Source organism: Myxine glutinosa, chromosome 1 (assembly GCF_964187855.1).
Source record: "Myxine glutinosa chromosome 1, kmMyxGlut1.1, whole genome shotgun sequence".
Taxonomy (NCBI): domain Eukaryota; kingdom Metazoa; phylum Chordata; class Myxini; order Myxiniformes; family Myxinidae; genus Myxine; species Myxine glutinosa.
The window spans coordinates 48,673,458-48,688,048 of record NC_136261.1 but is presented as its reverse complement, the minus strand read 5'-3'; the positions used below and the strand labels follow the sequence as shown (position 1 = coordinate 48,688,048).

At 34.7% G+C, this 14,591-nt stretch overlaps 1 protein-coding gene across 1 annotated transcript in view; it reads left to right on the top strand.

Annotated features, from left to right (window-relative positions):
- The first annotated feature begins 4,103 nt into the window (after window positions 1-4,103).
- Window positions 4,104-14,591, top strand: part of LOC144889644 (uncharacterized) — a 165,455-nt gene continuing 154,967 nt past the window's right edge. The window contains exons 1-4 of the mRNA XM_078770701.1: window positions 4,104-4,999; window positions 5,090-5,242; window positions 5,571-5,694; window positions 5,915-6,132. Coding sequence (XP_078626827.1) covers window positions 4,944-4,999; window positions 5,090-5,242; window positions 5,571-5,694; window positions 5,915-6,132 — 551 coding nt within the window. The 5' untranslated portion in view covers window positions 4,104-4,943. The remainder of the gene's footprint in view (window positions 5,000-5,089; window positions 5,243-5,570; window positions 5,695-5,914; window positions 6,133-14,591) is intronic.

Genomic DNA, 14,591 nt, shown 5'->3' with positions numbered 1-14,591 from the left:
TGTGTTAGTGTGGAAAAAACACTTTTTGCACTTGTGATAGTGTTGAAAAACCACTTTTCGCACTTGTGTTAGTGTTGAAAAACCACTTTTCGCACTTGTGTTAGTGTTGAAAAAGCACTTTTCGCACTTGTGTTGGTGCAGGAAACCACTTTTGAACTTGTGTTAGTGTGGAAAAAACACTTTTTGCACTTGTGATAGTGTTGAAAAACCACTTTTCACACTTGTGTTAGTGTTGAAAAAGCACTTTTCGCACTTGTGTTGGTGCAGGAAACCACTTTTGCACTTGTATTAGTGTGGAAAAAACACTTTTTGCACTTGTGATAGTGTTGAAAAACCACTTTTCGCACTTGTGTTAGTGTTGAAAAAGCACTTTTCGCACTTGTGTTGGTGCAGGAAACCACTTTTGAACTTGTGTTAGTGTGGAAAAAACACTTTTTGCACTTGTGATAGTGTTGAAAAACCACTTTTCGCACTTGTGTTAGTGTTGAAAAACCACTTTTCGCACTTGTGTTAGTGTTGAAAAACCACTTTTCTCACTTGTGTTGGTGCAGGAAACCACTTTTGCACTTGTATTAGTGTGGAAAAAACACTTTTTGCACTTGTGATAGTGTTGAAAAACCACTTTTCGCACTTGTGTTAGTGTTGAAAAAGCACTTTTCGCACTTGTGTTGGTGCAGGAAACCACTTTTGAACTTGTGTTAGTGTGGAAAAAACACTTTTTGCACTTGTGATAGTGTTGAAAAACCACTTTTCACACTTGTGTTAGTGTTGAAAAAGCACTTTTCGCACTTGTGTTGGTGCAGGAAACCACTTTTGCACTTGTATTAGTGTGGAAAAAACACTTTTTGCACTTGTGATAGTGTTGAAAAACCACTTTTCGCACTTGTGTTAGTGTTGAAAAAGCACTTTTCGCACTTGTGTTGGTGCAGGAAACCACTTTTGAACTTGTGTTAGTGTGGAAAAAACACTTTTTGCACTTGTGATAGTGTTGAAAAACCACTTTTCGCACTTGTGTTAGTGTTGAAAAACCACTTTTCGCACTTGTGTTAGTGTTGAAAAACCACTTTTCTCACTTGTGTTGGTGCAGGAAACCACTTTTGCACTTGTATTAGTGTGGAAAAAACACTTTTTGCACTTGTGATAGTGTTGAAAAACCACTTTTCGCACTTGTGTTAGTGTTGAAAAAGCACTTTTCGCACTTGTGTTGGTGCAGGAAACCACTTTTGAACTTGTGTTAGTGTGGAAAAAACACTTTTTGCACTTGTGATAGTGTTGAAAAACCACTTTTCACACTTGTGTTAGTGTTGAAAAAGCACTTTTCGCACTTGTGTTGGTGCAGGAAACCACTTTTGCACTTGTATTAGTGTGGAAAAAACACTTTTTGCACTTGTGATAGTGTTGAAAAACCACTTTTCGCACTTGTGTTAGTGTTGAAAAAGCACTTTTCGCACTTGTGTTGGTGCAGGAAACCACTTTTGAACTTGTGTTAGTGTGGAAAAAACACTTTTTGCACTTGTGATAGTGTTGAAAAACCACTTTTCGCACTTGTGTTAGTGTTGAAAAACCACTTTTCGCACTTGTGTTAGTGTTGAAAAACCACTTTTCTCACTTGTGTTGGTGCAGGAAACCACTTTTGCACTTGTATTAGTGTGGAAAAAACACTTTTTGCACTTGTGATAGTGTTGAAAAACCACTTTTCGCACTTGTGTTAGTGTTGAAAAAGCACTTTTCGCACTTGTGTTGGTGCAGGAAACCACTTTTGAACTTGTGTTAGTGTGGAAAAAACACTTTTTGCACTTGTGATAGTGTTGAAAAACCACTTTTCGCACTTGTGTTAGTGTTGAAAAAGCACTTTTCGCACTTGTGTTGGTGCAGGAAACCACTTTTGAACTTGTGTTAGTGTGGAAAAAACACTTTTTGCACTTGTGATAGTGTTGAAAAACCACTTTTCGCACTTGTGTTAGTGTTGAAAAACCACTTTTCGCACTTGGGTTAGTGTTGAAAAACCACTTTTCTCACTTGTGTTGGTGCAGGAAACCACTTTTGCACTTGTATTAGTGTGGAAAAAACACTTTTTGCACTTGTGATAGTGTTGAAAAACCACTTTTTGCACTTGTGTTAGTGTTGAAAAAGCACTTTTCGCACTTGTGTTGGTGCAGGAAACCACTTTTGAACTTGTGTTAGTGTGGAAAAAACACTTTTTGCACTTGTGATAGTGTTGAAAACCACTTTTCGCACTTGTGTTAGTGTTGAAAAAGCGCTTTTCGCACTTGTGTTGGTGCAGGAAACCACTTTTGTACTTGTGTTAGTGTGGAAAAAACACTTTTTGCACTTGTGATAGTGTTGAAAAACCACTTTTCGCACTTGTGTTTGTGTTGAAAAAGCACTTTTCGCACTTGTGTTGGTGCAGGAAACCACTTTTGAACTTGTGTTAGTGTGGAAAAAACACTTTTTGCACTTGTGATAGTGTTGAAAAACCACTTTTCACACTTGTGTTAGTGTTGAAAAAGCACTTTTCGCACTTGTGTTGGTGCAGGAAACCACTTTTGCACTTGTATTAGTGTGGAAAAAACACTTTTTGCACTTGTGATAGTGTTGAAAAACCACTTTTCGCACTTGTGTTAGTGTTGAAAAAGCACTTTTCGCACTTGTGTTGGTGTTGAAAAACCACTTTTCTCACTTGTGTTGGTGCAGGAAACCACTTTTGCACTTGTATTAGTGTGTAAAAAACACTTTTTGCACTTGTGATAGTGTTGAAAAACCACTTTTCGCACTTGTGTTAGTGTTGAAAAAGCACTTTTCGCACTTGTGTTAGTGTTGAAAAAGCACTTTTCGCACTTGTGTTGGTGCAGGAAACCACTTTTGAACTTGTGTTAGTGTGGAAAAAACACTTTTTGCACTTGTGATAGTGTTGAAAAACCACTTTTCGCACTTGTGTTAGTGTTGAAAAAGCACTTTTCGCACTTGTGTTGGTGCAGGAAACCACTTTTGCACTTATATTAGTGTGGAAAAAACACTTTTTGCACTTGTGATAGTGTTGAAAAACCACTTTTCGCACTTGTGTTAGTGTTGAAAAACCACTTTTCGCACTTGTGTTAGTGTTGAAAAACCACTTTTCGCACTTGTGTTGGTGCAGGAAACCACTTTTGCACTTGTATTAGTGTGGAAAAACCACTTTTTGCACTTGCGTTAGTGTTGAAAAACCATTTTTCGCACATGTGTTGGTGTAGGAAACCACTTTTGCACTTGTATTAGTGTGGAAAAAACACTTTTTGCACTTGTGATAGTGTTGAAAAACCACTTTTCGCACTTGTGTTAGTGTTGAAAAAGCACTTTTCGCACTTGTGTTAGTGCAGGAAACCACTTTTGAACTTGTGTTAGTGTGGAAAAAACACTTTTTGCACTTGTGATAGTGTTGAAAAACCACTTTTCGCACTTGTGTTAGTGTTGAAAAAGCACTTTTCGCACTTGTGTTGGTGCAGGAAACCACTTTTGAATTTGTGTTAGTGTGGAAAAAACACTTTTTGCACTTGTGATAGTGTTGAAAAACCACTTTTCGCACTTGTGTTAGTGTTGAAAAACCACTTTCCGCACTTGTGTTAGTGTTGAAAAAGCACTTTTCGCACTTGTGTTGGTGCAGGAAACCACTTTTGAACTTGTGTTAGTGTGGAAAAAACACTTTTTGCACTTGTGATAGTGTTGAAAAACCACTTTTCACACTTGTGTTAGTGTTGAAAAAGCACTTTTCGCACTTGTGTTGGTGCAGGAAACCACTTTTGCACTTGTATTAGTGTGGAAAAAACACTTTTTGCACTTGTGATAGTGTTGAAAAACCACTTTTCGCACTTGTGTTAGTGTTGAAAAAGCACTTTTCGCACTTGTGTTGGTGCAGGAAACCACTTTTGAACTTGTGTTAGTGTGGAAAAAACACTTTTTGCACTTGTGATAGTGTTGAAAAACCACTTTTCGCACTTGTGTTAGTGTTGAAAAACCACTTTTCGCACTTGTGTTAGTGTTGAAAAACCACTTTTCTCACTTGTGTTGTTGCAGGAAACCACTTTTGCACTTGTATTAGAGTAGTGTAATAATGTTGCTTCTGGGACACCTCCGTTTAACATGGGAAATCCCTATCTAATGTCATTTACCCCCTTGTCTTTTTCAAAAATCATAAACACCTCTATTTCTCCCACCCTCATCTTTATGAACCTTTTGTCTGTAGTACCTATCCTTAATGTTGTTCATTAGACCACTCAAACACTACAAATATTTGTTTTCTCTTATAGACCTATCATCCTTCTTCTACATATCATCTGGCAGATTAATCTTTGACCCATTCACTTCCATATTAATTCTTTCCCTCCCTCATTGACCCTAAACACCTATATTTCTCTCACCCTTTTCTTTACGAACCTTCTAACCTTTTGACATGCTATCCTTATTCATTAGACCACTTAAACACCTGTGATCCTTCTGACCTTATGGACCTTTTAACCTTTTACTCTTAATATCATCTGGTGAATATAACCCACTCAAACAACGACCCTACAAATATTTGTTTATGCGTGGGAAATAATTTAATTCTCCTACAACTCTCCTCACCGTCTCATCCAACTCACCGGTATTTAAATTAATTCTCTTATTTGTTTTGTGAACTTTTTTACCAGTTGCCTTTTCAATTATACTTATTTGATATTTTTTACATTCATTTTGTTTTCCATTTATATACCACTCGAACCTTTTCTAATTAATAGCTCACTGTTGAGAAATGACGTTGTTTCACTTGGATAACTTCCAAGGAATTCTCTTTGTCTTGTTTCCTGTTTTTCACAAACACACGCCCTCAGTTTCCAAAAGCTGACAAGCACTTCAGTTCCCCGAAATACATTTTGTTCATTATAAAAAGAGAGGTCTCCGAATGGGACATTTAAACATTGTGAACGAAGATGAGCTTGTCTTATTCCAGTCTTTCCTCTGATGAAGAATACTCGCCAGGACATTGGTAAGTTCATTTGGTATTAAACACTGTTAATGAGAGCTTTGTATGTGATTAATTATACAACTAATAATTTATTTTTCCTATTCATTGCAGCAATTCAAATATTGTAAATATCCTGGCAGAATTTCAAGTTGTTTCTCAAGAGTTCCACAACGAACTGAATACGGGTTTGAATAACCTACCTCCGAGATGGTGGGCTCAGAATGAATTCAATGTTTCACCGTTCTTAGAAAATTCACGTGAAAGGTATGATAGAAAATAAAAAACGAGAGGTGTGTGCATGTGTGTGTGCATGTGTGTGTGTATATGTGTATGTGTGTGCATGTGTGTCTGTGATTAAAATAGAGAGATCGAATTGTGAGGAACAGAAATGAAAAAATGAGATTGTGTGTGTGTGTGTGTGTGTGTATGTGTGTGTGTGTGTATGTGTGTGTTCTTGTGTGTATGTATCTATGCATGTGTGTGTGTGTGTATGTGTGTATGTGTGTGTGTGTGTATGTGTGTGTGTGTGCGTGTGTGTGATGTTTTGTCAAGCTTACTTCAGCATAGTAATTTCTCCTTATTTTGTTTGCAGCCTCGAAGACCAAAGCTTGGAGTGGGACGATTTTGGACTCCATAGGAATGGTTATTTCCTGTCATCCTGTGATATCCTTAATTTTCATCTCGACGATCTGGACGCTAAGCTGGATTTTTTCGAGGTAAGCATGTGTGTACGTGTGTGTGGTTCACCGTTTATAATAGGTACACCATATCCCTGCGCATCGTAAGAGGTGATTCAGGGTTGGTGTCAGGAAGGGCATCCGACCCTATATTAATAATAATAATAATAATACATTTATTTTGTATAGCGCTTTTCAAGACGCTTTGACATGGAACATAAATATGAAATAAATATCTCTCCCCTCTTGTCTTTAATAGAAAGAGATTCAAAACCTGAAGACATCTGCTGAACCAACCTTTGACTTGTGCTGGGAAGAAATTGATGACTTATGCTGGGGAGAAGTTGAATGTATACCTCAAGAAAAATGTTTTAATAATATAAAGATTTTAATGTTTTCAATATTTATATATATTTGTTTTGTTTACAATTATTTAATTCTTAATTACAAAAAGAGAATAAAGGAGGGAACGGGGAGGTGCACCCCTGCCAAAGACCCTTCACCCCCCTCATCCCACCCCTCCCCTCCCCTTGTGTGTGTGGGGAAGGTGGGGGTGGGATGAGGGGGGTGAAGGGTCAAGGGTGGGGGTGCACGGAGGGTGGGGGATGATGGGTGTGGTCTGTGTGGGCGGGGTCTGTGTGGGCGGGGTCTGTGTGGGCGGGGTCTGTGTGGGCGGGGTCTGTGTGGGCGGGGTCGGTGTGGGCGTGGCTTATGATTTTTTATTTATTTAATTTTTTTTTATTATTACCACGAATTAAATTAGCTAATATGGGTGGGGTGAATAGAAATGTTGTTTAATGAATTATTAGCTTTGTTTTTTGTAATTCTTGCGAGTAAAATGAACCCAAGATTTCTTCTCGATTTATATCATTTAATTTGTAAGTCCAAGGGTTTGTAGCCATTACATCAACGATTATAAATAATTCATTAGTCCATTTTTGTGTATAACCTTTCTCAAAATGGCTTTTCCATTTGTATATCCTTACAATATCACCAACTTTAAACTTGGGCTTTCTCAAATTAATCTCCTTTTCATATTCTAATTTTGTAAATGTTTCTGATGGTTTTGATTGTGTTGATGAATGAACTGTATTATTGTAATTATCTACAATATCCTGAATTAAATACACCCATTTTTGAGAACCGAGTTGTGTGAATTTTTTATATAATTTCTCTTTTAAAGTACGATTAAAACGCTCAATAACAACTGCCTTTCCTTCATTAAAGGTGCTGTATAATTTAATACCCTTCCCCTTAAGAAATTTCATGAATATTTTGTTATAGAACTCTGTTCCCTCATCAGTCCATAACTTCTTTGGTTTCCTTTTATCCCGATCAAATATTAGCTTAAAGGCTAACATTAAAGTATCACCCCTTTTATTTTTTAAAGGGACAACCCAGGCAAATCTACTCCTCAAATCAATAACGGTTAAAGCATACCTGTATCCCCTGTCATTATTCAATTCAATTAAATCAGCGGACCATATGTGGTCAGTGTATTTAGAATAAACCTTCCTTCTTTTAAACTTTGTGATTATAGGTTTGTGTAATTCTTCAGCCAAAAGCTCCTCAGTCTTGATGGCATCATTAGAGCCTAATAGTTTTTTGAGGAATAACCAAGACCAAGTTTCAATTTAGCATTTATCAAATTTCTCACAATAAACCTATCAACTTTCTCTCTCAACGTTGGATTTTGTATCAAAGACAAATTATACAACATTTCGCTGTCGGCTTTATGTTTTTCAGTCAACGTAGTGGTTTTCCCATAAGCAATATCATGCTTCATACACACTTCGTCAACCCTATTTGTAGGTTTAGACCAAGGTTTAGGATTGTCAGCCTCATCTAATCTTTTATCCAAGTTTGTTCCTGGACCACAGAAAGAATACCCTGGAAGGTGTAATTCCCCTGGAATTCCAGTTGTTGTAAATTTACTTCCTGACAGAAACTTTTGTATGTCTCCTCCTCTTTTAGGAGAGATGAATTGGCACTTTTTAGAGCCACATACTTGACATATTCCTTTTTGATAAACTCTATTATTTTTAGCTTTAACATAAGAGATATTTTTAGATTTAGTTTTCTTTTTACATTTGAGACAATAACTCATATTTATTTATCAGAAAAATTCCGACAGAGTATCAAAACCTTTTTGGTTTTCAACATATACATTTCAATCTTTATTTTTAAAACATAAAGAATCCTAAGGAATGCCTTCACTCTCTCCTCCATTTATTTACAAATAAAAACTAACTAAAGTCAATGACACCAACATCATCAATCACATAATCTTTTCCTTCTTCTTCTTCTTCTTCTTCACCACTTTCTCGTTTAAATCTCTGAAATTGAAGACATTGACGTTCTTATTTTTGAAACCATTATCTTCATAAGAGTTGTTAATTCTTTAATTTCCTCTTCGGTGCGTTGAGATTGATTTATTTGCTTTAATACACTCAATCTTTTATGAATCTCAGTGATTTCCATCTTTTTATATTTTTCCTCCCTCTCTCTTTGCTCCCTCTCCTCCTCCTCCATTTTCTCCCTCTCCTCCTTCTCCTTTTTCTCCCTTTTCTCCCTTTCCTCCTTCTCCCTTTTCTCCCTTTCCTCCTTCTCCTTTTTCTCCCTTTCCTCCTTCTCCTTTTTCTCCCTCTCCTCCTTCTCCTTTTTCTCCCTCTCCTCCTTCTCCTCCTTTTTCTCCCTCTCCTCCTTCTCCTCCCTCTCCCTTTCCTCCTTCTCCTTTTTCTCTCTTTCCTCCTTCTCTTCTTCAACTCCTTCCTCATCCCTTGCTACCCTTGAGTTTGAACCCCAAAGAATATTATACATATACTCATCTGGATTTTGAGATATTCTTGTATCTATAATTATTTTTCTCATAATAGGATACCAATAAGATTTGTTGACGATTTCTAAAAGAGTTTTATATTTCATAACTTTGAGAAGTTCATTTTTATTTAATATTTTAAACAAGTCTCTATTTGTGGGTTTAACAATATCAGTATAAGGCCAGTTTTTTATGACAAAATTCCCATGTATATGCTCCAAATCATAAGGTATGTAATACCGAGCACCCTTTTCTTGTAGGTATCCTTGAATACAAAAATTATAATTCTCTTGTAGTCTTCTTCCTGCCATTTATGTATCAGAAATATATGTGAGATTAATATTATGACAGGTAATACCACCCCATCTTCCCACTACCAAATCGGTTTGTATTCCTCGGCTTTCTATCCTTATCTCATTACCTTCCTTCTTTGTCATGCGAACCATCGCTATACTATCATATATTTTTATTTTCTTAAAATCACGTATTTGTTGTTTACTAATTGTACTTCCACATAAATCCTTATCTTCACCAAGTGGATAATATTCTTCTTTACGAGACTGATTTAAATCATGTAGGTCTTCTATGTTTATTGAAAAAGACCAATTATACCCTAAATCAGGCATATCATACCCCCATTTATTAATTCGCATATTAACTAAATGTCCTTCTTTATAAAATTTAATTGTAAGCAGGTAGTTAAATTCAATGAGGAAAGGTGTATGGTCAGTATAACCAGGTGTTGTGGTTGTAAATTTTACTTGTTTCACAAAACGTGCTGTTTTCTTTAAAGATATATATTGTGATAAATCACTGAATCTAATCAAGTCATTCGCATCTGTAGGGTTTGGATAATTGATTAATTTATAAGTATTCTTCATATTAATATTTTTACTTACACTATATTTTTGTCGTTCAGCCTGTGCCTTTGTATAATAATTTGATAAATCAATATCCTGAGAGGATTTTCCAAAGATAGAACCATCTTTTCCAACATAGGTCATTTATATTAGATAAAAAATGATATCATAAAAATTTTCATTATTGTTGAGTTGAAATAATACATATAAACATAATTGGCCACAACATTTAGAATTAATTTCTTGAACTTGGAATGTTTGATAAACACCATTCTGTAAGAATTGTATTACTTCAACAGGTGGTGGCATACCATAACTATCAAAATAATATTTATCCTGACTATTATGAATACAAACCCAATGAGAACCATTCTGTGTGTCTAAATTCATAATAATATTCTTTGTATTCTTATTTATATGTGTTAATTCATCTCTCATACAAATAACCACATTATCAATTTTTAGTGTTTTACAATACTTAGCTAGTTCTATATTTGACGTTGTATTCTTTCCAAATTGTTTAAACCATTTATCCATTTATTTATGAGAAAGATACAATCCATTACCCCGTTTAGTTAGTTTAACACCCGCTTGAGCGATAGAGGAAAGCATATCTCCAACCAACAATCTAGCTTTATCAGGTAGACTTTCAAGTTTTTGAGCAAAATCTACAATTACACCACTTCCACTAATTTGTTTCTCCAACTCCTTGTTATGTCTTTCCAATTCTTTTTGAGCTTTTAGTTGTGCCTTCCTTTCGTTAGCAGTTTTTACCGCTGCTGAAATACCACCAGTCAATGCTCCCGCCGCACTTAAACCAGCAAATAAAGGAATTAGAAACGGGAGAAATCCTCCTCTTGACTCGTCTATTGAATATTTCTTTAACATAGGTTTCGTCATTTTAATTTTAAGTGATCCAACATCATTTAGTGTTTTTACTTGTGTGTGTGTGAGTAAAACATCAATTCTTACAGCTCCTTTTCTTTGAATTGTATTAACATTAATAATACAAGGCTTTTGATTTTGAATACAAGATGTTAATTTATTAAGATTGATTTGATTAACATATACCCCAACCATTTATTTATGAGAAAAAACCTATGTGATATTAATCATAACACCATTATCTGTATTAATCTGTAATTCTGTTTCCTCCAAAAGCAAACAATATGCATTAACCTCTTCACTCTCCCCTCTTTCAATGTATAGAGAAGTATCCACTCGATTAGACTTTATAGTTTCCTTTTGAGAACTCAGGTCAATTGCGTAGATTGTATAAAGTTTTTGAAACGCAACCATATCCAAAATAGGATCATTATTACCATTACTTTCACACACCTTTTGGTAGGACTTGTAGGCTTCCGCATAATCATTTTTTTCCCAATCAATTTCCAATCTATCTCGCGGATAAAATGTGCCATCAAGAGAAACCCGAAGTTGTTTCACCTTTGCATTATCACTCAGGGCATTATTCTTATTAGTACCGTCCTCTCCATCTGGTTTTTTAAAAATGAGCCAGAGGTATCGTGGCTTTCCTTGAAGAACACCTAAATTCCAAGTGTAGGTAGTGTGTTCCAGTTTAACGTGTTGACATCTTCTTTTAAGGTATGATACATTTAGCGGTTTCTTTGAGTTAAGTCTTCTATTTAACATCTCTTCCGTTTTAAGATTAGGAGTATATTCACTGATATACCAACACAAATCATTAATAACAAATTTATTATTTTCTCCAAAAGCATTTTCATCCCCAAAAAGCAACCTATTTACATTATCATTCCTTTGTAGTTGAAATCTAATTTTAAGCCCATACAAAACTTTATCATAATCGCAAAATCCAAATATACCTTTAAGAGGTACTGCTACGGTAAAACTATTCACTGCTTTTGTTTCATCATTATACATTGACTTCCTTTGACTATAACCAGGGTCTGCGTTTGTACCCGTTGACATATCAGGAATAAAACCTTCAACAGCTCCCTTACCCATTCTATCACTAAACGAATATAGTGTAAATTTCATCATTTCAGATGTAGCAGAGACATAATCAACCGCTTCAACCTCTTGTGTTCCAATATACAGGCGGACACTATCAAACATTTTCCAGAAGAAATCATTTACGAGTGTAGCATTAGTATTATTCGCAGCCTTAGTGAATTTAAATTTACACAGCAAGAAACTATCAGCTATATTCAAGTAAGTTTGTTGATTATTTATTTCAAAACTTTTTGTTCCGTTTGAATTCCAGTCTGTTCCTGTTATAGCATTTACCTTAAAATAGTCTTCCTTTTTAGTAGAGTTTGAAATGATAATCGTATCATCCAAATCATAGATACTATCAATCGCTTCCATACTTGTATTTATATAGCATTAAAATCGTTGAAACCCTGACCCAAGTATTTTAATGATTTTTTGTCGTTCTTGTGAAGATAGTTGAGTTTTACCTTTTTTAATTTCTTTGATTGCTTGTAATTTATGAGACTCCTTTTGAGCATCTTTTATACTCTTTATAGCACCCGCAACGGAGCCCACGGCAGAAGCAGTTGAACCAATTAGGTCTTTATGTTTAAGGATGGTTGAACCAATACCCATTAGAGTATCAATTATCCCATCTCCTTTATTTCTAAATTGATGTCCCACACCCCGTTGTCGCTTTGGTTTATAGTATCCTCTCCCAAGAAACATACCTTCACCCTTATAGTATGGTGAAAGGAACATCCCATCCCCTGTAATTATTTTATATTTTCCCAACTCGTGTTTTCTCACAATAACCATTATTTATTTATTGAAAAACTTCACGTAGGTGAATTCTGATGGATATAATTTCATCATTAAAGGATATCATACGATTATCTTGGTCGGTTATCCTAAAATTTACTCTGTATATGGTTTTTCCTGACACAGGTAAATAGACAAGATTTTTTGGTTCCATATTAAATTTATAACCAATCGGGGTTGAGTATGCGCTGAATGAAAATATTGTATTTGTTCTTATTCCATCGTTATAAGCACCATCAATCAAATCACAATGAATTAATACTGAATTTATACCGGAGGATATTTGAATGACATTATCACTGTAAGACGTCCCGTTAGTTTCAATCTTTTTAGAAGAGAACCCCAATAGCTCTCTGAACGAATTTTCAATCGTGAAATCAACTTTATAATTATTTTTAAGTTTAATAGTTGATTTTGAAGTGTGTTTTTGAATATCTATTACAATATTTTTTGGTTCATCACCTTTTTCTTTCATAAGGCGAGAGACTTCTGAAGATATTTGAGAAATCTCGTAAGCTCCAGGTGAAACGGTTATAGTTTTATATCCACTTCCTGGATTATAACTAAACTTGTTGTTTTTCTCTGTGATATTAAAAAGGGTATTGTAAGTTTCCATTGACAACAAAGATGCCTCATATGAGGTAAGGGGGTCAAGTTGTAGTGGGTAAGGGAATGAAGCTGTGTAATCGCTCGTTGTGAAATTAAAACTAAGAATTGTGCTTCTCATCTTATTTAATATCTAATAAAATATCTTTGTATTGACATTTATTAATTATTTTCATGTTCATCAACTGATCTAAAATGGCTGAGGATTCATTAAAACAATTGTTGTTTCCAGCCTTCTTACTACCTAACAACAATAATAGCCTATTAACTAATTGTGATGGGTCATTTGGAAGAAAACTAACACCCGAACCAAGCTTACTTAAAGCATCAATAATATGTTTCTCCTTCTCATTCTTCTTACTTTTACCAGCAACAGAAACTCCATAATCAAGTGCATTTAGCAACTCAATATATACCCTATCTTCCTCTCTTTCCATATCAAGTGGTTCCTCAAAATATTTTGAACCGCTGAATCCGGGGTTTGTTAGAAGAAACATTAATCTTGGAGTTAATTTAACATTTGGTTGAGTAGAACTCAAGAACATCAATTCATCATTAAATATCAATACCTTTTCTTCCACAAGATGAAACACTGCTGGTTCTTCTGTTGGAATGAGACCTGCTCTGGTTTTTGAACCCGCCGAATATTCATTGTTTTGAAGAGCTTCCACAACATAATTAGGGGGTTGATTTACCTCCTCAAGTTTCCGAAATAATCCCTCGTCATCATATTCTAATTCACCAAGTTCTTGTTTTGTTATCTGACTAAAATCTTTGAGCATTTGAAGTTTTTTCGGAGTAAATTCTACCGTGGGAACTGTAGGGTGTTGAGTTTTCAAAAGTGGTTTAAAGAATTTCTCTTGTTTTCTTTCAAAGGCTTCTTCACCAGTTAGTTTCTGTCTCCGTTTCTTCTTTATCTCTTCCTGTTGTTTAACAACTTTTGAAACTAATTGTTGATGTTCCTTAAACTTTCTTTCTCTTTCTTCAGTATTCATTTTCTGTATTTATTTATTGAAAAATATCATTTAGTATCTCATCTTGTTTCACAACAATATATTTATATTTTCCAATCGTGTGTTTCATATAATTTTCAAATTCTTTTTTACTACATAACGTAGAGCAATTATCTCTCCAAAAATTATTTACATCTATTGAATTTAACTTAAATAAAATAAAAGTATTGGCATTGTTTCTTATTGAGCGTCGAGGGAGTTGAAAATATGATTGACTAAGATATATACAATTACAAGAAGAATGTCTCCCTCTTGTATAGTAGCTATCCATTACTGTTTGGTTTCTCTCATTAACACAATCATCAAAGATGACAAGGTTCTTTTTTGATTTATCTAAATCTTGAGGTGAAGGTATATCATCCGTATTATCACTGAGAATACAAGTTATGGGTTTCGATTTTGATTTCTGTGTATCACAAAATAATTGTATTATATCATCAATATTATAATCATTTAGTTTGTTTTGAAGTTTAAATAAACCGATAATGTCTTCCTTTTTAAGACCCGCATTAAAACCCTGTGAGAGTAGTTGATACTCGGGTTGAAAACTTGACTTTGTAAAAATTATTAAATTATCATAATCTAAAAAATTAGAACCAAGGAGCATCTTTAAAAGTAAACAGGTTTTTCCACATCCGCTTGAACCAACTATTAGACATCTCAATGAATTTGGAATGTTTTTATGGTTATTAAATTTTATCTTATTTTCCCAAACGGGTAAAAAATCATTCATTTATATATTTGGAAAACAAGTTATCCAACTTTTTTTGAGCTATTTGAGAAACTCTATATTTTATCCTGAGTTCGGGTTTAATTTCAAAATAATCCATTATTTTATTTATATAGTATCTTGTATTAACATTT